Here is a 20,610-nt window from a genome sequence, read left to right as displayed (position 1 = left end):
TTGGTATGTATTTTGTAGGTTGAATGGAGTGAGAGTGAGGTAATTGACGGAAGGTAGGGGCGAGTGAGAGGAGAGGGGGGAGTTAGGAAAAGAGGGAAAGTGAGTGAGACGGAGGGGAGAGAAATACATGGGTAGGGGGTGGCAAATAGAGGGGGCTTGTGAGGTGTGAAATGTTGTTATTTACCCCTGTCGAACATAATGTCAGCCAGATAGAGGTTTTCCGAGAGTTTTCAAAATACTTCAAGGATTCCTCCAAACAAAAAAGGTTGGGAAACACTGTCATACAGCTTGTAAGGAAGCTTCAATAACATGTATGCGGATGACACAATCTTGTATACACACAGCCCTAGCCTCTCCGACCTTGAACATGTAGTTCAACCAGAATATTTGAGACCTGAAAATTGGATTTCCCAAAACAAACTGTTTTTAAACACTGACAAGACTGCAACAATGGTATTTGGGACCAAGACTAATTTTTTAAAGCTTCCAATGAATGAGCTCCAGATTAGAAACAACGCTAATACCACCCAAGCCCCTATTACTAGTTTTAAATACTTGGGCATAAGGTTTGACTCCCATTTAACATTTGGGTTGAACATTAATACCCCGACATCCAAAACCTATGCCAAACTTATAGGAACAAATCCTCCCTACGACTTCTGGTCAGAAAGCGTATCGCACGGCAAGATGCTAATGCCAATTATAGACTATGGGGACATAGTATATGGCAAGGCACCACGAACCCACCTTAGCAAACTTGATACCCTCTACAATTCAATAGGCTGTTTTGTCCTCCAATACAACTACAACACACATCACTGCGAAATATTCAAAGAACTAGATTGGCTATCACTTGAGTATAGGCGCAAAGTTAATCTTTCCTGTCTTGCCTTCAAATACTTTCTGGGCAAGGTACCCGTCTATCTGAACAAACTCCTCACCACTACCATTAACAGCACTTATTATCTGAGATCTGACTCCAAAACACTGTTCATGGCCCCAAGGCTCAACAAAGTATCCGTCCGATTTTCCTCCTTTTACCATGCACCTCACAACTGGAACAATCTACTGGACATCTCACAGCCGCCACCAGTCTAAGTTCTTTCTAAACTAAAGCTGTCTCATTTTAATCTGGTCTGTAACTCTTACATACACCTCTATCATATATTATCACTTACTGTGCATGCAATGTATTTATATATAATGTAACCACGTATTTGTCATCATAACTCAAAAATGAGAGGCAACTCAATGTATTACATCCTGGTAAAACCTTTTATAAATAAAATTGTTACATTTCTCACACTGATAGTTATTCACATTTTGTTCACCTTTATTGCATTTGGCATTTATTTTGCACTTTTCAGCGCTCCACAATATTTGTATTTTTATGTGTTTTCATGAACTTAGAGGTAGTTCTAGGTGGGTTTTTGAGCTGCTAATTAATCACTTTATTTCACATCACTAGTGCAGAGTTATTTTTTCACTTATAGAGGACAACCTGCTTTTAGGTTCTTGTTGCTTTCCCAACATTTTAGATATTCTCTTACGTTTTGCGGTAAGGAGTTACATTCGTCCATGCTTGCCGCCTGTCTCTGCCAATGGCATACAGTAAGAAGTTTTGTTGATACATTCTTCTTTGCCACCTGACCCACTTAACCACCTGTATGGTCGCGGATAGTGCCCATCAGCCCCATGCATTGACAAAATACATTCTCTCTTTTGTCGGAGGGAAGAACCACTCAGCCTTGCTGTGTGTTTAACTCCATTCCCAGGAATCTGAGATTCTGGGTTGGGCTTAATTGGCTCTTTTCCGTGTTGGCCAACCAGCTGTGATGTGAAATGAATTGTAGCATTCTCGATAGGTGTTGGACTAAGAGGACTCGGTCTTGTGCCTTTATAAGAATTTCATCCAGGCAAGGAAAAATTGTATTCCTTCATTTCGGCGATGAGTGTTATCAACACCTTTGTGAATATTCTTGGTGACAGAGAGACCAAAATGGGAAGAGCTCTGAATTGGTAGTGTGCTACCCCTATTGCAAATTGCAGATACTTTCTGTGTCTGTGACATATGGGTACATGGAAGTAGGCATCCTTCGGTATACTGATACAAGCCAGTCCCCCTGGTCCATTGCCACAATGATGGTCTTCAGTGACTCCATTTTGAATTTCCTTACCTTGAGCAGTTTGTTTACTCCTCTTACATCCATGATAGACCTTAATTCACCTTTTTCCTGAGGAACATTGGCGAGTAGATACATCAATAGCTTTCTTGTTGTGGAACTGGTTGAATTGCACTATCATTCATAAGCTGTTGGATACTGTATGACAAGTTTGTTTCCCGATCATCAGGTTCTTCTCAACCTGTGCCCTCCAGGTCTAGTTTTGAATTCCAAACAGTATTCCTTGCTGACAACGTTGAGCACCCAAGAGTCAATAATTATTTGCGCCCAAGCATTCTGGAATTGCTGGACTCTTCCTCCGACGTAGGATGTATCTTCTAGTGGGCTGTATCTCATCAACTTCAAGAGAATATGATATTGCATCTAGGAGGCAATAAGGATTTATCTAGGATATTGCATTAAGAGGAGCGAGTGTAGGGGCAAAGCATGTATGGCAGTTAAACCAAGGTCTGGGGTTAGAAGGGTGAGAGTGGAAGAGAAGAAGTGGGGCATGTAGATCTTTAGAGAAAGATAGGGCAAAATTAGACTTCATAACAAGGTTGTCGGAATCAGTAGAGGAACAGACAGAAGAGGGAGGAGAGCAAAGTGGAGCTGAGAGCGTTTGGCTTAATGAAACGCAGGTCTCTACAGAACGGAGGGGTAAATGGAAGTGAAAAGGAGAATTCAGAGATGAGATGAGGTGGTGGTCAGGGAGAGGAAAAAGGTAAATAGGGAAATTAGTGAGGTTCAAGCTTCTGGATTAATCTTGGCATTTAGATGCTATGAGCATAGGCAGAATACACTGTCAAACAGTGGAAGGTGGTCTTAAAATAGTTTTTTTCCAAATGTGCTCCATCTCATCCGTTGAAGGTCAGGGACCCATTTCCAACCTTTATACTCATTTGAGAGTCATATTACTCCACTATGCTGCACGTGGCTTTTCCAGAAAACCCAGCAGGCCTACGGACTTCCTATGAGAGGTAATTAACCCTAAATACTCCTTTAATGTGACTACATACCGATTCCTAACTGGACGTGAAAAGTAAGTGATTGTACTTGATTATGAACCTGGAGCGCTGGAAACAGTTTTTGGTGCTACCAATGTTCAAACCTCAATAACAATAATATTCTCATAAGAATATTATCAGAATAATAATAACAACAATAACAACAAAACACATGATTTTCAAAGGTTATTAGAACAAGTAGCTTGTAATTCTATTATTGCATTAATGTTATTTTCCCCAATATTGTAGACATGTCAGTTCAATTTTTAAACAATTTGAATAAAGACAAGTGGGGATATAAAGGTACTTACCACCAATAGGAAATGAATCCATTTCACTCTTTATGGTTGTCAGACGTTCCTCAGTCTTCGGCTCTTCTTTCTCTGACTTAATCTCTAAACTCTGTGGCACAATCACTGGGAAACCTGGCAATAAGAAAAGAAAAATCCATCATGTTAAGCTGGGAGTGGGGGCTCTTCTTCTGATATCTCCTCTGATATAGAATAGTAGCAAAGAATTGTAAAGAAATGTGTTACTGGCCCTTCTGGAAGAAAATTACTTAAAGAGTTGAAGCCAGGGAAAAAAAGTATAGCCCCCTCGATATTTGAAAAGATGTGTAGTGAAAAACAGGCTCATCCGTCTCACTAATTATTTCCACCAATACATTGTTTTTGTGGTTTTTACATTTCGCGTTTAATTTTTTTAACTAACCGTAACAGCACCAAGCCACCAACTGCGCACTGCAACTGCTAGGTATGTATATACAACTTTGTTTTCACTTTGGGCGCCGTGGAAAAAATTACTGAAATCCAAGTTCCTATGACTTGCCACCCTGGCTGTTGTAAAACCACTCGCTCCCCTTGTCAACTCTATTCTGTCTGCAGGCCATATCCCTAAGATCTGGAAAACCGACAGCCGTCCCAATCTTCAAAAGTGGGGACACAAACACGGTCTCAAAACTACAGGCCAATGTCTCTTCACCCAATACTATCCAAAGTCATGGAAATGTGTTCACTCACAGTTAAGCAATTACTATACCAAGACAAATTTCCTTAGACAATTCCAATCTGGCTTTCGCCCCAAACACTCCACGGTAACTACCACCCTAAAAGTTTGCAATGAGATTCAGTGTGCAATGGGACATCTTACTGGTGCAATATTCCTAGATTTTGCAAAGGCTTTTGATACTGTTGATCATGTTATATTGCTAAACAAACTTCAGTGCTCTGGAATAGGGAAGCATGCGTTAAAATGGTTTAATTCCGGAAGCGCATGCGCGACAGTGGAGTGGATGGAAGCTTGACTTAAAAGCGACATCCCGACCGGCGCATTTTTGGAAGAAATTAGCCAGATCTGCACCGAAATCTAACTTTTTCTCAAGCACAACTGTTGTCGGAAACACTAGAGATGCCGACACAAACGAGGCAGAAGAGAAAAAAACCCCTACTGACAGAATTTTATGCTAAGTCGGGGAAGTCACGGGCGGGAAGCCAGGAACCCCAAGATGCCGGATCAGGCTCTGAAAGCGAGCACTCGGAGCGGAGCGATGCCCCCAGGGATACAACCCCAGCCACCAAAGATGATATCAGAGAATTTTGTGGCCAAATGAAGGCTTTCTTTAAAAGGGAACTTTGGGAAATGAGGAAGGAGGTGGGTGGGCTGGGAGAAAGGACCAAATGTAGTGGAAAACAAAATGGATGAAACTATCAAATCCCTGCAAAAAAATGTCAAGACCACGACCCTACTCAGCACAAAAGTGGAGGAAATGGGGGGAAAATTAGAAGACATGGAGAACAGGGAGAGGAGGAATAACTTGAGGTTAAGAGGGGTTCCGGAATCAATAACAGACGCCGACGATTTCGTGTCAAAATGGCTAGAGCAATTATTCCCTGACAAAAAACAAAAGAACAAGGCGCACAACGCACATAGTGTATTAAAGTATAAAATGTGACTTTATGGTTAAAAGTAAATAGTTCTGCGTACATCAAGTGAGAATAAACAAGCAGTTGGTATATAGGTTTACCACACCAGGAGATGACACTGTGCGACACCCTCGGATGGATCTCAGCATGCAATGGGTCTGGAGTCGTCTCATCTGTCCCTTACAGCGTCCTCCGTTTAGGGGTGGTAGGTGGATAAGTCCCTTGTATGGAAAGCCCCACAGCACACAGCTCACAGGGTGTTAAAAAAGCCGCAGGAATCAGCGTTCGTGGATCACTGCACCGTTTGCCGCCACTCCTCGTTATGCGCTCGGCGATGACGTCACGAGTCGCTCCTCCGCTTCCGCAATGCCTCTCGTGGAATGCACAGCGTGCTTGTCAGTCCAGTACTGTGGCCCGTTGCTGTTTGAGATCGTGGATTGGTTCGAGAGCTTGTTTTTTGTTTAGTTCCTGGGGTGTCGAGCCACCCCCAAGAAAGGCTGCAGACCCACGATTAGTGCAAGATCCACACTTAAGGTCCACAACATTGTTTGTTTAATCACGGTGCACTGTTCACTTGATATTTGTTGTCACTAGTTATTAGCTGCGCACTTTCACTCTTTTCTACTATTCCCTGACAAGCCTGAAAATGAGAGGTGTCTGGATAGATGTCATCGGGGCGCAGCGTGCCAAACCTCAAACCTCTGACCCTCCACGAGACATCATCCTAAGATTTCATTATTACAAAACAAAAGAGATGGTCTCCCAGATCGCAAAGGCTGCTAAAAACCTGGAATATGAGAGCATAAAATCTCAGGTCTTCCAGGACCTGGCACCCACTACCCTGGCAAGAAGAAAGAGCTTCCAACCGATCACCAGGGCTCTGAGAGAGAAGGACATAAAATATCGCTGGCTATTCCCATTCGGATTATTTATCCTCAGGAATGGTGTCCCACATAGCTTCAGAAGAATTGAGGAGAGAGAAGCGTTCCTGTGGCAGCTGAACAAAGTCCCCGTCACCCCGAGTCCTCCTCAGCACTCACCCAATGAAGAACCAGTCCCCTCGACGTCCTGGAACCGAGTGGGAGCCTCCCCAAAAGAAAGAAGAGAAAACTGACTCTGACTGGCCACAGACACGTTTTCAATGAAGGGCTTAAAGGAGCTGTGTCTGCTGCCATGCATCGGTTACAATATTTAACACTAGGCACAATATATGCCCCGTGTGAGAATGATCCAGATATCTTCACAAAGTTTTTTGGGGTATTACACAGGACAGCAAAAGGAAACATTATCCTAGCGGGAGACTGTAATATGGTCCTTGACGCAAGAGTAGACAGCTCCAAAATAGGGAAGACGACCCATAGCAGAACGCTTAAGGCTCTAAAGATTGGGGTTCAAACCAATCAACTTGTAGATATATGGAGGGAGCAGCATCCCGGGCAGAGAGCTTACACTTTCTTCTCACACCCCCACGGTACATATAGCAGAATCGACTACTTCTTTGTCTCTAGTAGAATGGTTCCAAAGGTCTCTCACTCAGAGATCCATGATATTTCATGGTCTGACCATGCACCTATAGAGCCGAGGTGCGACCAAATTAACCTGGCCCGACCGGGAGCGAACTGGAAGCTTAATAAATCGATCCTAAAAACTCCGGAAACCCCGCCGTTGGTGGGGGAGGAACTGGATCGGTTCTTTAAGACAAATGATGGTAGTGTGCAAAAATATTCCCCATTATGGGAAGCCTACAAAGCGACTATGAGAGGTTTCTTAGTTGGCTTATCAGCTGCAAAAAAAGGGAAAGAAATGCCGCAATCACAAAACTACAGGCTGATTTGAAAACTCTCACAACTCGCCATAAGCTCACCAATAACCCCCAGATCCTCAAAGAACTACAGGACACAAAGATTAAATTAAATCTTGTGTTGACCTCCAAGGAAGAGAAAGCACTGAGTTGATCAAGGAGAAAATACTACGAAAGGGCAAACAGACCAGATACCATGATGGCAACTAAATTGAGAAATCCTCAAACGAATTATAATATACAGGGGATACGCTCCTCCGTAGGGTCAGTTACAGCTAACCCTAGGAATTGTAGAGGAATTTAAGAACTTCTATGAGGTACTGTACAACGGTGAGAAAGTAGTAGGGAACCGTAAAAGAGAGAAAGCATGTCGAGAGTTTCTCGATTCCTCGAATCTACTAAGATTGGGGATTTGGAGAGAGAGGTGATGGGTGCAAATTTGACTATAGAGGAATTAACACATGTGGTCAAGGAGCTGAAAACATCTAAGGCCCCGGGGCCGGATGGTTTCTCAAACCTTTACAGTACTATAAGAAATTCCTGAAGCTACTAGCCCCCTGCCTCCTTAAGATTTTCAATGCGGTCCTTGAAGGAGAACCTTTCCCGGAACAAATGCTCTAGGCATCTATCTCTGTAATTCACAAATCAGGCAAAGATCCTCTGGATTGTAAGAGTTACAGACGAATCTCGCTAATTAATTCGGATATTAAAATTTACGCTAAATTAATGGCCAACAGATTAAAACGCATCCTGCCTAGGTTCATACATCCAGATCAGGTCGGTTTTTATCAAGGATCGGCAAGCAGCTGATAATATCCAACAAATCATTGATCTAATAGAGATAGTCAATGTTAACAAAGTAGAAGGTATGCTGTTGAGCTTAGACGCGGAAAAAGCTTTTGACAGGATCGACTGGTCATATCTAAAAGCCACGCTTGGGGCCTTTGGGTTTGGAGACAAGGTGAGGAACGCAATCATGGCCTTGTATACGTGCCCGGCAGCTAGAGTAATACATCAAGACTTTCCATCTGAGCTGTTTCAGATTAAGAGCGGGACGAGACAGGGATGCCCTCTTTAACCCCTGTTGTTTGCCCTATGCGTAGAACCGCTGCACAAATTCGGTCCAATTCAAATATTGTGGGCATAGACATCCGCTCACAAATACACAAAATAACGCTTTATGCGGATGACATTATGTTAGCCATTACTAAACCCCTCACCTCCTTGCCGAATCTACTGGACTTGTTGGATAACTTTGGACGAATCTCAGGCTTTAAGATAAATCAGGCCAAATCTGAAGCCCTAAACATTAACCTACCCAAACCTATGGAAAAACTAATTGAACTCAATTTTAATTGGCAAACCAAAAATATTACATATCTCGGCGTCCGCCTTACTAAGGAGTATAAGAATCTCTATGAGGCAAATTTCCCCGGACTGATTTGGACATTGAAAAAAGATCTTCGGAGATGGGGATCATATAAAATATCGTGGATTGGGAGGATATATAGCCTCAAGATGAACTTGCTCCCACGCATTATATATCTCATTCAAACATTACCAATACCCATAAAAGTGCGTGAGATCGGCTCACTCCAATCCGAATTCGTCTGGGAAGGTAAATGACCGAGAGTAAACAAAACAATTATGAAAAAATCCACCCTGACGGGAGGCCTAGCAATACCTTGTCTGTTATCCTACTAAAAGGCGGCACAATTATGCCAAATTATTCAGTGGCAGAGTGACCCAGCATTGAAAAGATGGGTTGCCCTGGACCATAGTTGCTGCTCCCCACTGGAGTTAAGTAACATGATCTGGCTCCCCAAAATAGCGCTCAAATCAATGAAAAAGCCGCTTGGTCTGGGAGAGATGTAAGTTTAAACACACACTGACCACTAGAAATTCCGCAGTGACCCCCCTTTGGGGGAACCCGGACTTCGCTCCGGGCCTGGATAGAGGTAATTTCACAATTTGGCAGCAGAGAGGCTTTAATAACTTTCGAGATCTGGAGGGGATTAGAAGCATTAAAAATTTTGATCAAATCAAAGCAGACAAAGACACCCCTAACGCTGAATTCTTTAGATACCTCCAGATCCGCGCATTTTAAATAAAAATCGCCCCCTTTCCACTACTGACTTCATTCGAAAGGCTCTGTATTGTTAAATCCGATACGAAGGGACTTATATCGCACATGGACAGAGAAGTGGTCGGTTCTGCCTCAGGGAATAGCCCCAAACTAAAATATATGAGACAATGGGAGAGGAAATAGATGCGAAAAGCTGGACAAAAATAGTCACGGCCCCCGCCAAGTCCTCGATATGCACAACGTTAAAGGAGAACGCATATAAAATCCTGATGAGGTGGTACCTGACCCCACTCAAATTATCAAAATTTATACCAGGTTACTCCCCATTGTGCCCGTGACAATGTGGAGAAACAGCAAATTTATTACACATGCTGTGGTCTTGCCCTCGCATCACTCCACTATGGGAGGAATTTTAAAATTGGGTACAGAGAATATTTGATCTCAAAATTCCCCCGGGTCCATGGTTGTTCTTATTGAATACTCCATTGCCGCAAATCTCTAAAACAGCTAACAAGTTGATTGCACATTTTGCAACTGCTACGAGATGTGAGATTGCAGCATTGTGGAAACAATCTGAAATTCCAAATATCCTAAAAATTCGGAACAGAATTTGGTCTGTGTGTCAAATGGAAAAATTAACAAGCTTAGTTAATGACACAGGGAAAAATTATCTAAAAGTCTGGAGGCCGTGGTTGGCCCAGACAGACATCCCCGGGGTTGAGGTATCCATAATTTGATATTAATTGAAATAAATGCGTTCTCCTTTGACCTGGATAGGCCAAATCACGTAGAATCTTAGAGTCAAATATGGGAAGTCGGGAGTCCGGAATATGGCTCTGACTTGGAACCTTCTTGGAGGAGAAGAGGTCGAGAATTACAGTCAACTCCCCCACACCCCCATCCCCTATAATTTAATTATAAAAAAAAAATTATTTTATTAATATCTGTCTGTTTGTTCATTTGTGGTTTGTTCTGGTCTACTGAATGTCAGTATACGTGAAATCGATATGTGCAGGATAAGGTTCAAGGAATGTACAATGCCTACAATGTTAAATTAAATGATATGAGAATACTCGAAAGAGGGGACCCCTTAGGGTTATCCTCATAAACTCATTGTATTTTTGTTCTGGAAAAAAATTAATAAAATCAAAGTTTAAAAAAAAAAAAATGGTTTAATTCCTACCCATCAGGTAGATCCCAACATGTGTATCTCAGGCTCTAACGCTAACCCCTTGGATATCACCTGCGGTGTCCCGCAAGGCTCGGCTCTGGAGCCCCTTTTCTTCTCAGTGTTCATCAAAGATCTTCCTACAGCACTGTTTCCCAACCAGAGTTCCGTGGAACCCTGGGGTTCCGTGAGGGCATCAGAAGGGTTCCATGGGATTTCCCCGATTTCCCAGAGCAGGGCTGTTAGAGGGCTGGGTAGTTTCCTCTATCCTGATTAGCTGCTGCTGGCTAATCGACCAATCAGGAGGTGTGATGAGCCTGCGGGGTGTGGCCATGCAGACAAGAGGTGAACAGAAACACACAAAGTGAAAACCGGGCGCTTCTAAACTACAATATAATAATAATTAATATACACAATATAAGTGATAGAAATGTATAATGTGCAATTGATATCACAAATGTGATAAGTGACCTCCACCAACACAACGTGAATTATAAATATAATTATAATGTGAAATACACTTTAATAATATAAAGCAGCTCTACACCCTTTATGAGAACTGTCCAGGTCCAAATAGATCTTGTGTAGTTTTCCACTCACTCACATTTTACATATAAGATATATTCGAGGGAGAAGCCACAGCGAAACGCGTTGAATCGATCAGCTGTGGGAAGTGACAGAGCTGGGGAGAATACCGGAGGCAGGTGCTGGCAAACTAGCGAGACGGACACACAAGGCAGCCTTTCCGCCCTTACCTGAGACGTCACGGGATGTGACGCGGGCACACGTGACGCACGCGGAAGTGTTCTGTCGTTCCTGGAGATACCGGCACCATCCGTCTGACTACAGCTGTCCTCTCCCTCGAATATATCTTATATGTAAAATGTGAGTGCTATATTTATATTTATACTGTTGTGCAAAACTATTTTAGATCGTACTATACTATTGTGCGTTCTCTCTTTTTTCTCTATAATCCTTGGGAGATACTTTGATTATCCATATGATCTACAATACACCACAAGCTTCCAGAATTTCAACTAATATACCATCCTAAGAGGGCATCCATTAAAGGGCTCCTATCAGAGAGAGATGGGTCTCTGATACGTTTATTTTGACCTTATCATTTGTGAGTACAACCATTGCAGAGACTGTTTTTGATCACTTTTATTTTTTACCATCTGCACCATCATATTGTTTCCTTTTTTTTTTTTTTTTTGCATATGTTCACGAGTATCACAGCGCTCCTCCCAATTGGAAAACTAGACAAGAGGTGAGGCTGTGTCTGTCCTGTGTATTTGTTCTTGTGTGTGTGTTTTTCCTCTGACTATGTGCCCCCCCTCAGACTGGCTCACGCAGTGCCCCCCCCTCTGATTGGCTCACTCGGAGCCCCCCCACCCCCTCTGACTGGCTCACTCAGTGTCCCCCCCCCTCTGACTGGCTCACTCTGTGCCCCCCCCTCTGTCTGACTGACTCTGTGCCCTCCTCTGACTGACTCTGCGCAACACTCTGAATGACTCTGTGCCACCCTGGGGGTGGGTTATGTGAGATGCAGGGTGGGTGATGCGAGATGCAGGGGGTGTGTATTTGAGGAGGAGGATGATGATGAGAATGATGATGATTATTTGACCCGTGCAGCCTGAAACTGTTTTCCTTGGAGCAGTTCAGCCCATCTCCCTTTACAGGTTTAACATGTATTGGCGGGGGCATTTTTAATATGTATTGGTGGGGGCGGGTATTTTTATTATGTATTGGGGTTTTATATATTTAGGGGGGTGGTTTTTTTTTGTATGTATTTTGTAGGGGGGTGGAGTGAGAGTGAGGTAATTGACAGAAGGTAGGGGTGAGTGAGAGGAGAGGGGGGGAGGGAGTGAGTGAGGAAAAGAGGGAGAGTGAGTGAGACGGAGGGGAGAGAAATACATGGGTAGAGGGTGGGAAATAGAGTGGGCTTGTGAGCTGTGAAATGTTGTGATTTACCCCTGTCGAACCTAATATGTGTCAGCCAGATAAGGGTTTCCCAAGATTTTTCAAAATACTTCAAGGTTTCCTCCAAACAAAAAAGGTTGGGAAATACTGTCTTATAGCTTGTAAGGAAGCTTCAATAACATGTATGCGGATGACACAATCTTGTATACACAAAGTCCTAGCCTCTCCGACTGTGAACATGTGCTTCAACCAGAATATTTGAGACCTGAAAATTGGATTTCCCAAAACGAACTGTTTTTAAACACTGACAAGACTGTACCAATAGTATTTGGGACCAAGACTATTTTTTTAAAGCTTCCAATGAATGAGCTCCAGAACAGAAACAACGCTAATACCACGCTAGCCCCTATTACTAGTTTTAAATACTTGGGCATAAGGTTTGACTCCCATTTAACATTTGGGTTGAACATTAATTCCCCCGACATCCAAAACTTATGCCAAACGTATAGGAACAAATCCTCCCTACGTCTTCTGGTCAGAAAGTGTATCGCACAGCAGATCCTAATGCCAATTATAGACTATGGGGACATAGTATATGGCATGGCACCACAAACCCACCTTAGCAAACTTCATACCCTCTACAATTCAATATGCTGTTTTGTCCTCCAATACAACTACAACACACATCACTGCGAAATATTCAAAGAACTAGATTGGCTATCACTTGAGTATAGGCGCAAAGTTAATCTTTACTGTCTTGCCTTCAAATACTTTCTGGGCAAGGTACCCGTCTATCTTAACAAACTCCTCACCACTACCATATGTAGCCCTTATCATCGGAGATCTGACTGTGGCGATAGAGGGGTTAATCAGGCCATTAATAAAGACATTATACCCGGCTGATTAACCGTAAATCGCATTGGGATTGAAGGGGTTAATTGTATGTGCACCACACTGACACGTTTTCCCCTACACCATCTTTGTTGTCCCCATTTTGCAGCTCAATCCCTAGCTGCACTAATGGGAATGTATATAAACTGTGCCAATTGGTTTTGCGACAGAAGAGGGAACGGCGAGTGCTAAACCAAGCGCAGACTGAAGACGCGTGGCTGTATATGGTTGGCCGCTTTGAAGCATAGGTATCGCTTTCTAAGACCTAGACCTCGCAATCGCAAGGTTAATTGATTAAGTGGTTTGCGGTCTAACTGAAGTGGTTTCTGTCAAAATGTATCCGTTACCTTGTTAGCTTCTTAACTTAAAAAGGGGGGAAGTTTATTGGCTTGGGAACTAGGTGAAGCCGCAGACCCACATCATAGCCCTTTCAATTAAGTAAGTTAACTTGTGATTGGAGTGAGCTAGCACTCTAATTTTGAGTGCAGCTAGGAATAAAGAAACCATGCACCCACATATAAAGTTTATTCCAGTGGCACAAGCAGAACATACTTTATTAATAAACTGTGTTATACTGTTGATTTTAAATGTAAAAGCCGGGGAGGTTTTTTTCTGTTAGCCCGGGAACAAATCCTTTGACTTGCAAGTATGTCAGGGATGAATGAACTGAGGGATTTCTCAGCTCCGGACCTCAAAAGCACCCTGCAGAGTGGGTGCCTCAATGTCTATGAGAAGTCCGGAGTTGAAAAGCCTCAGCAATCTTAAGTGTTAGGGTGTCCGGGATATTACAAGTGCCAGATACCGGTGTAAAGTATGCACACTTCACACTTGGTGGCCAAACCCCAGACCCAGTGTCGCCAGGTAAGCGGAGGATCCCGGTATGCTAAGGAGCCTAGGTGTGAACTTACCGCCTGCTCCGTGCAAACCAGGACGTAACTTCTGCCCTTCCTGCAGACTACTGGCAAGCTGGGGATAGGTGGGAAAATTTTTCCCACGGGAGGGATTGGTTGTGCATGTTGCGTATAGGGCCTTCAACCTTATAAAAATGCCTGCTTGCCTGTCCCTAGCAGATTCACATAAGATTAATCTGATTTGACCAAGTTCCAGCATCAGCAGTTCCAGAGTGTGAAGTTTAATTTACAGCGCAACAAAGATATACACCCTCTTCTGCAAGAATTGTTACACGGATCCTTTAACGCACCCACTTGCATGCGTGCAGGGGTGTCTAGAGATTTTGTTCCGTTCTAAGAACAATTGATTTCGTTTCCCCATCCCAGTAAGTGTTTTATTAAGTGTATATTGTAAAGATTCTGTGTGTTTGTCTGAAAAGAAATAAATTACAGTTTATTTTACTCAACTTGTGTGCTCAGTGCAGAATCCCGGTATTAAGGTGTGCATAAGACCTAGTCTCCCGTGACACTGACTCCAAGACTGTTCATGGTTCCAAGGCTCAACAAAGTATCCGGCCGCTCCTCCTCTTACCGTGCACCTCACAACTGGAACAATCTACTGGGGACTCTCACAGTCACGCCACCAGTCTAAGTTCTTTCAAAACTAAAGCTGCCTCATTTTAATCTGGTCTGTAACTCTTACATACACCTCTATCATATATTATCACTTACTGTGCATGCAATGTATTTATATATATAATGTAACCATGTATTTGTCATCATAACTCAAAAATGAGAGGCAACTCAATGTATTACTTCCTGGTAAAACCTTTTATAAATACAATTGTTACATTTCTCACAATGATAGTTATTCACATTTTGTTCACCTTTATTGCATTTGGCATTTATTTTGCACTATTCAGCACTCCACAATATTTGTATTTTTATTTGTTTTCATGAACTTAGAGGTAGTTCTAGTTGGGTTTTTGAGCTGCTAATTAATCACTTTATTTCACATCACTACATCACTAGTGCAGAGTTATTTTTTCACTTATAGAGGACAACCTGCTTTTAGTTTCTTGTTGCTTTCCCAACATTTTAGATATTCTCTTACGTTTTGCGGTAAGGAGTTACATTAGTCCATGCTTGCCGCCTGTCTCTGCCAATGGCGTAAGAAGTTTTGTTGATACGTTTTTCTATGCCACCTGACTCACTTCGCGGCCTGTATGGTCGCTGATAGTGCCCATCAGCCTCATGCATTGACAAAATACATTTTTTCTTTTGTCGGAGGGAAGAACCACTCGGCCTTGAGGTGTGTTTAACTCCATTCCACGGAATCTGAGATTCTGGGCTGGGCTTAATTGGCTTTTCCGTGTTTGCCAACCAGCAGTGATGTGAAATGAATTGTAGCATTCTTGACAGGTGCTGGACTAAGAGGACTCGGTCTTGTGCTGAAGGGTGGAACATGTCCCTATGACAGTAGATTGTCCCTATGACAATGGATTAACAGGAAACCACACACGCACACATGAAGTGTGCAGCATAGATCCCATAGGGTTGCCCCCACAGTAACCTGAACTTATATTGAATCAGCCAATTCTGGAAGTTCTTAGCACATCGCTGTCTCCATGAAAGATGTTTCCATTTCATCCTTCGCAACGGGTAAAACAAGATAAGTACCTCCTCCAGATAGGACCGGAACCTACTAGAGGATGATTATCTAAAGCGCTTATATTTTGCTGCGTGTATTGTGTCATGTTATCTGTGTATATCTATGTGAAGTGTTTATGAACTGTGTTTAATAGACCAAAGTATGTTTCCTGAAGAGTCATTTGTATTCCACATTTACATCCACTCCCAGCCTGCACCATCTATATGACTGAGAAACTGAGCATTTACCTTATGGACTATTCTGATGTGACACCCTAGTGGAGCCGTGAAAGTTCGTGTTTACACAAGATTAGTTTGGGTGTTCAAGTCGCATAACTGCAAAATACCAGATATTCCCTCGCAGATTAAAAGCCACCAAAATAGCTCCCCTACTCACTTAACATGTGTGGATCCATGATGGCAGTGAGCAGCGCTCCTATGGAGGTGCTGAGATATGAGGTTCCTTGATTTATATTTGTTGGATATCAGCTGTGTCTGTATAAAAAAGAAACAGAAGAAATGTTTTGTTTTATTGGACAAATTTACAGAATTTAGTATAAGCTTTCAAATCTAAGATTTTTAACACAAAAACAACCCAAAAGTTAGAGGCACCTAAACAAACATATGGTCCATCCTCAAACAGGAACTTAAGTTCAAACAGTGCAAAATCGATCAATGGTGTAAGATTATGTAACACAATCTTGTACTATAAAAAAAAATTGCATAAAAAGTCAGAGATCAACAGCCATAAGAATAGCAACGTCATTTTAGTGCAACAAATTAATATACAGGCATACCCCGGTTTAAGGACACTCACTTTAAGTACACTCGCGAGTAAGTACATCTCGCTCAATAGGCAAACAGCAACTCGCGCATGCGCCTGTCAGCACGTCCTGAACAGCAATACCGGCTCCCTACCTGTACCGAAGCTGTGCGCAAGCGGGGAGACTATAGAGCCTGTTACACATGCGTTATTTACATCAGTCATGCACGTATATGACGATTGAAGTACAGTACATGCATCGATAAGTGGGGAAAAAGGTAGTGCTTCACTTTAGGTACATTTTTCGCTTTACATACATGCTCCAGTCCCATTGCGTACGTTAATGCGGGGTATGCCTGTACTGTCCAGTTCTATACTATGAATAAAAGAAGCAGATAAATCTGGTGCTCCAGTTTGGCGTTAGAGAGACTTTGATAAAAGCTCCCGATACGCTCTCCGGTCCAGCAGCTCTGTTCCACACTGACACCGTCTCTCTATTATTTTATACAGTGAGAAGTGGGCAATGCAGAACAGTGCAGTAACTCCCTCTAACCTGACCCCACTTCTCACCATATTAAATAGGGGTTTGATCGCCTCACCCCCTTATCGTCTCATTTTCTTATCAGTTGTCACACATGACACACCTGTGAGCACGTGACTTGTGTATGTGACATGGGTTAATACACACAGCCATCGAGCTGAGCCACTTCTCTCTCTGCAGGGTCCCTAAAATGAGTAGTACAGTGGTGTGAAAAAGAAAGTACACCCTCTTTGAATTTTATGGTTTTACATATCAGGACATAATAACAATCATCTGTTCCTTAGCAGGTCTTAAAATTAGGTAAATACAACCTCAGATGAACAACAGCACATGACATATTACACCGTGTCATGATTTATTTAACAAAAATAAAGCCAAAATGGATACAGTTTGTGCTGGGTGATAATGGTGAGAGGCAGGGCTGCAGACCTGTCTAAGGCAGAGTCCATAGAGGGACGAGCCGTGCTGAGCCGTGCGGACGCTCAGTGCTGAGCCCCTGCATCCTCAATGAGGATGCCTTGAGAGGGGGCTCACGCGAGCGTCCGCAGGCGTGCTGAGGCTTTGGAATTTTCAGCCGACAGCCAAGCTGTTTTTCAGCGCGCTGTCGGCTGAAAACATCCAATCAGCCTGAAGCGATTGGCCCAGCGACGTCACTGCCCCGCCTCCAACCACCTCCCCCCGGCTCCCTTCGCGCACGCTGGCTCGCCTGCAAGTCCGTGGAATCGCGCTGACTTAAGCAGACGAGCCTCAGCGTTAGCCGGGGTTGCCACCTCTCCGGGTTTCACCCGGAGACTTCGGGTTTGGCATCCCCTTCTCCGGGCTCCGGGTTTGTCCCTGAAATCTCCGGGTGGGCGGGTTGTTACAGACAGGGCAGCATAGTAAGTGACTTCTCATTGCTACATCACTCACAGATCCTTTGCATTTCTCACGGGACTATCTGTGTGCAGAACTCATTTCCTCCCTTCACTGCCTACTACATCCGGGTCACAGCCCAATGCTCTACTGCGCATGCTCACACGTAGGGGATCATGGGAGTTGTAGTTTATATTAGACAAGATCGATTGACACATACACAACACAGTAACATTCTCAGAAACCCTACTAGAGAACAGACACCACCCCAATGTATCTCACCTCCTCTCCCTTCCACCCTCTCTCTCTCTTCTCCCCCCCCTCTCTCTCTCTTCTCCCCCCCCCTCTCTCTCTCTCTTCTCCCCCCCCTCTCTCTCTCTCTTCTCCCCCCCCTCTCTCTCTCTCTTCTCCCCCCCTCTCTTCTCCCCCCCCCTCTCTTCTCCCCCCCCCCCCTCTCTTCTCCCCCCTCTCCCTCTCTTCTCCCCCCTCTCCCTCTCTTCTCCCCCCTCTCCCTCTCTTCTCCCCCCTCTCCCTCTCTTCTCCCCCCTCTCCCTCTCTTCTCCCCCCTCTCCCTCTCTTCCCCCCCCCTCTCTTCTCCCCTCCCCCTCTCTTCTCCCCCCCCCTCTCTTCTCCCCCCCCCTCTCTTCTCCCCCCCTCTCTCTTTACAGTAAAGCTGCTTCAGTTCCTCCCTTTTGATAGCAATGAGGTAACCTTGTCTTTGTTAAATTAACTCAAGTAAAGTAAACTGAGATAAACCATTGTAATAAATTAATATTGATCAGCGACGACTCTGTCTGCAACAATTGTCATCAGTGTTAGCTATAAATAATAGAAATGATGTAAGGTGTAATTCCATTTACCATTAACGCATCAATAGCAGTCTCCCGCCATCTCCCCCTGTAACTACTGTCAGTATGGCTGCGCGGCGTCAAATGGCGCTGTGTTGCCATGCCAACGGGAACGTCACGTGATTGTAACAGCATCACGTGATGCTCGTTGCCATGACAATGAGACGCCACATGATGTCACAAACGTCATGCGGTGCCACGTTGTCATGGCAACTTGCCGCCGCACGACGTTGCATAGCATCCCGTTGTCATGGCAACACAGTGTCATTAAAAAAAAAATCTCCAGGTTGACCGTCAATCGAAGGTGGCAACCCTGGCGTTAGCGCGCCTCGGCTCTCCTGAAGCCTCTATGGCCCCGGCCTAAGACATGCAAATCAGCACACAGTAATATTTCCATTTGCTATATGCTTTACAGTGGAGGGTTTTTGTCACTTTTTTACCCACCATAACTGTGTGTGTTATAGATCATAAATAGGGATTAAGCAGATATATTATTACTATATTCTGATGATTACCTTGCTGCTGCTTGTGAGGGAGTCCTGCCGGCCTGTGATTACTCCCTGTATTCCTCCCTCACTGGTCCCAGTCCCCTGCTGCCCAGTACATTAGTGGCTATTTGCCCAGACTGCAGGTCTCAGGAGGCCGGGATGTGAGCAGCTAATGAATGTCTGAAGCTTCCTATTGTGCAGGAGAAGAGGACAGTCCCACTACCCTTATGGGGGTTACTGCCCCGTTTATCCTCTGCCCCTCCTTTATCAGCCCCTCAGCAGCTGCTCATTTCTCCTGCATGATAACACAGCCCTGTCTGTACCTGGGGAGGGGACGCCTCATATTTACTGGGATCTCTCCTGTAAACCAGATATTCCCTTCTGTGTCCCTCCCATCCCCTTGCTAGCTGTGTCCTCCCCTCTCTCCTGTGTCCCCTCCCCCTGCTAGCTGTGTCCCATCCCCCTGCTAGCTGTGTCCTCCCCTCCCTCCTGTGCCCCCTCCCCCTGCTAGCTGTGTCCTCCCCTCCCTCCTGTGCCCCCTCCCCCTGCTAGCTGTGTCCTCCCCTCCCTCCTGTGTGCCCTCCCCCTGCTAGCTGTGTCCTCCCCTCCCTCCTGTGTCCCCTCCCCCTGCTAGCTGTGTCCCCCCCTCTCCCTCCCGTGCCCCCCCCTGCTAGCTGTGTCCTCCCCTCCCTCCTGTGCCCCCTCCCCCTGCTAGCTGTGTCCTCCCCTCCCTCCTGTGCCCCCTCCCCCTGCTAGCTGTGTCCTCCCCTCCCTCCTGTGTGCCCTCCCCCTGCTAGCTGTGTCCTCCCCTCCCTCCTGTGTCCCCTCCCCCTGCTAGCTGTGTCCCCCCCTCTCCCTCCCGTGCCCCCCCCTGCTAGCTGTGTCCTCCTCTCCCTCCTGTGCTCCCCCCCCCTGCTTGCTGTGATGTTCTGTCTGTGCTCACACCTCCCCTGCTTGTTCTGTGCAGAAACAATGTGCATTGAAAGCAGCAATACTATATTCCCCCTTTCCCCCTTATGTTTATGTAGCCCTTGTAAGCCCCCCCCCCCTCCCACCAGGGTTGCCACCTTCGACTGACGGTCAACCCGGAGATTTATTTTTTAAAATGACACTGTTGCCATGACAACGGGATGCTATGTAACGTCACGCGGCGTCAAGTCGCCATGACAACGTGGCACCGCATGACGTCGTGACATCATGTGGCGTCTCGTTGTCATGGCAACGAGCATCACGTGATGCTGTTACGTCACGTGACGTTCCCGTTGGCATGGCAACGCAGCGCCATTTGACGCCGCGCAGCCATATTGAGAGTAGTTGCAGGGGGAGATGGCGGGAGACTGCTATTGCTGGCACTATTGCTGCGTTAATGGTATATGGAATTATACCTTACATCATTTCTATTATTTATAACTAACGCTGATGACAATTGTTGCAAACAGAGTCGTCGCTGATCAATATTAATTTATTACAATGTTTACCTCAGTTAACTTTACTTGAGTTAATTTAACAAAGACAAGGTTACCTCATTGCTATCAAAAGGGAGGAACTTTCCTCTGTTGTTCGACTGCTAAAACTCTGACTCAGGCCCTCATTCTCTCCCGTCTTGATTACTGTAACC

The 20,610-nt window shown here is 44.6% G+C and overlaps 2 protein-coding genes across 11 annotated transcripts in view; one reads left to right on the top strand and one right to left on the bottom strand.

Annotated features, from left to right (window-relative positions):
- Positions 1-19,425, bottom strand: part of LOC142488363 (uncharacterized) — a 31,031-nt gene extending 11,606 nt beyond the window's left edge. For 3 of the 8 annotated variants that reach the window (XM_075588794.1, XM_075588798.1, XM_075588799.1), the window contains exons 1-3: positions 19,020-19,425; positions 15,898-15,995; positions 3,481-3,594 (exon numbers count right to left, since the gene is read on the bottom strand). In XM_075588794.1, coding sequence (XP_075444909.1) covers positions 3,481-3,594; positions 15,898-15,916 — 133 coding nt within the window. In that variant the 5' untranslated portion in view covers positions 15,917-15,995; positions 19,020-19,425. Of the gene's footprint in view, positions 1-3,480; positions 3,595-10,161; positions 10,432-15,897; positions 15,996-17,713; positions 17,800-19,019 lie in introns of those variants that run through there. The other 5 variants (XM_075588796.1, XM_075588795.1, XM_075588800.1 and 2 more) reach the window with 5 other exon arrangements.
- The window catches only part of LOC142488353 (uncharacterized), a 148,567-nt gene that overhangs the window by 91,833 nt on the left and 36,124 nt on the right, over positions 1-20,610 (top strand). The window lies entirely within an intron of this gene.

This window comes from Ascaphus truei, chromosome 2 (genome assembly GCF_040206685.1).
Source record: "Ascaphus truei isolate aAscTru1 chromosome 2, aAscTru1.hap1, whole genome shotgun sequence".
NCBI lineage: Eukaryota > Metazoa > Chordata > Amphibia > Anura > Ascaphidae > Ascaphus > Ascaphus truei.
This window is presented reverse-complemented; position numbering and strand designations above follow the sequence as displayed.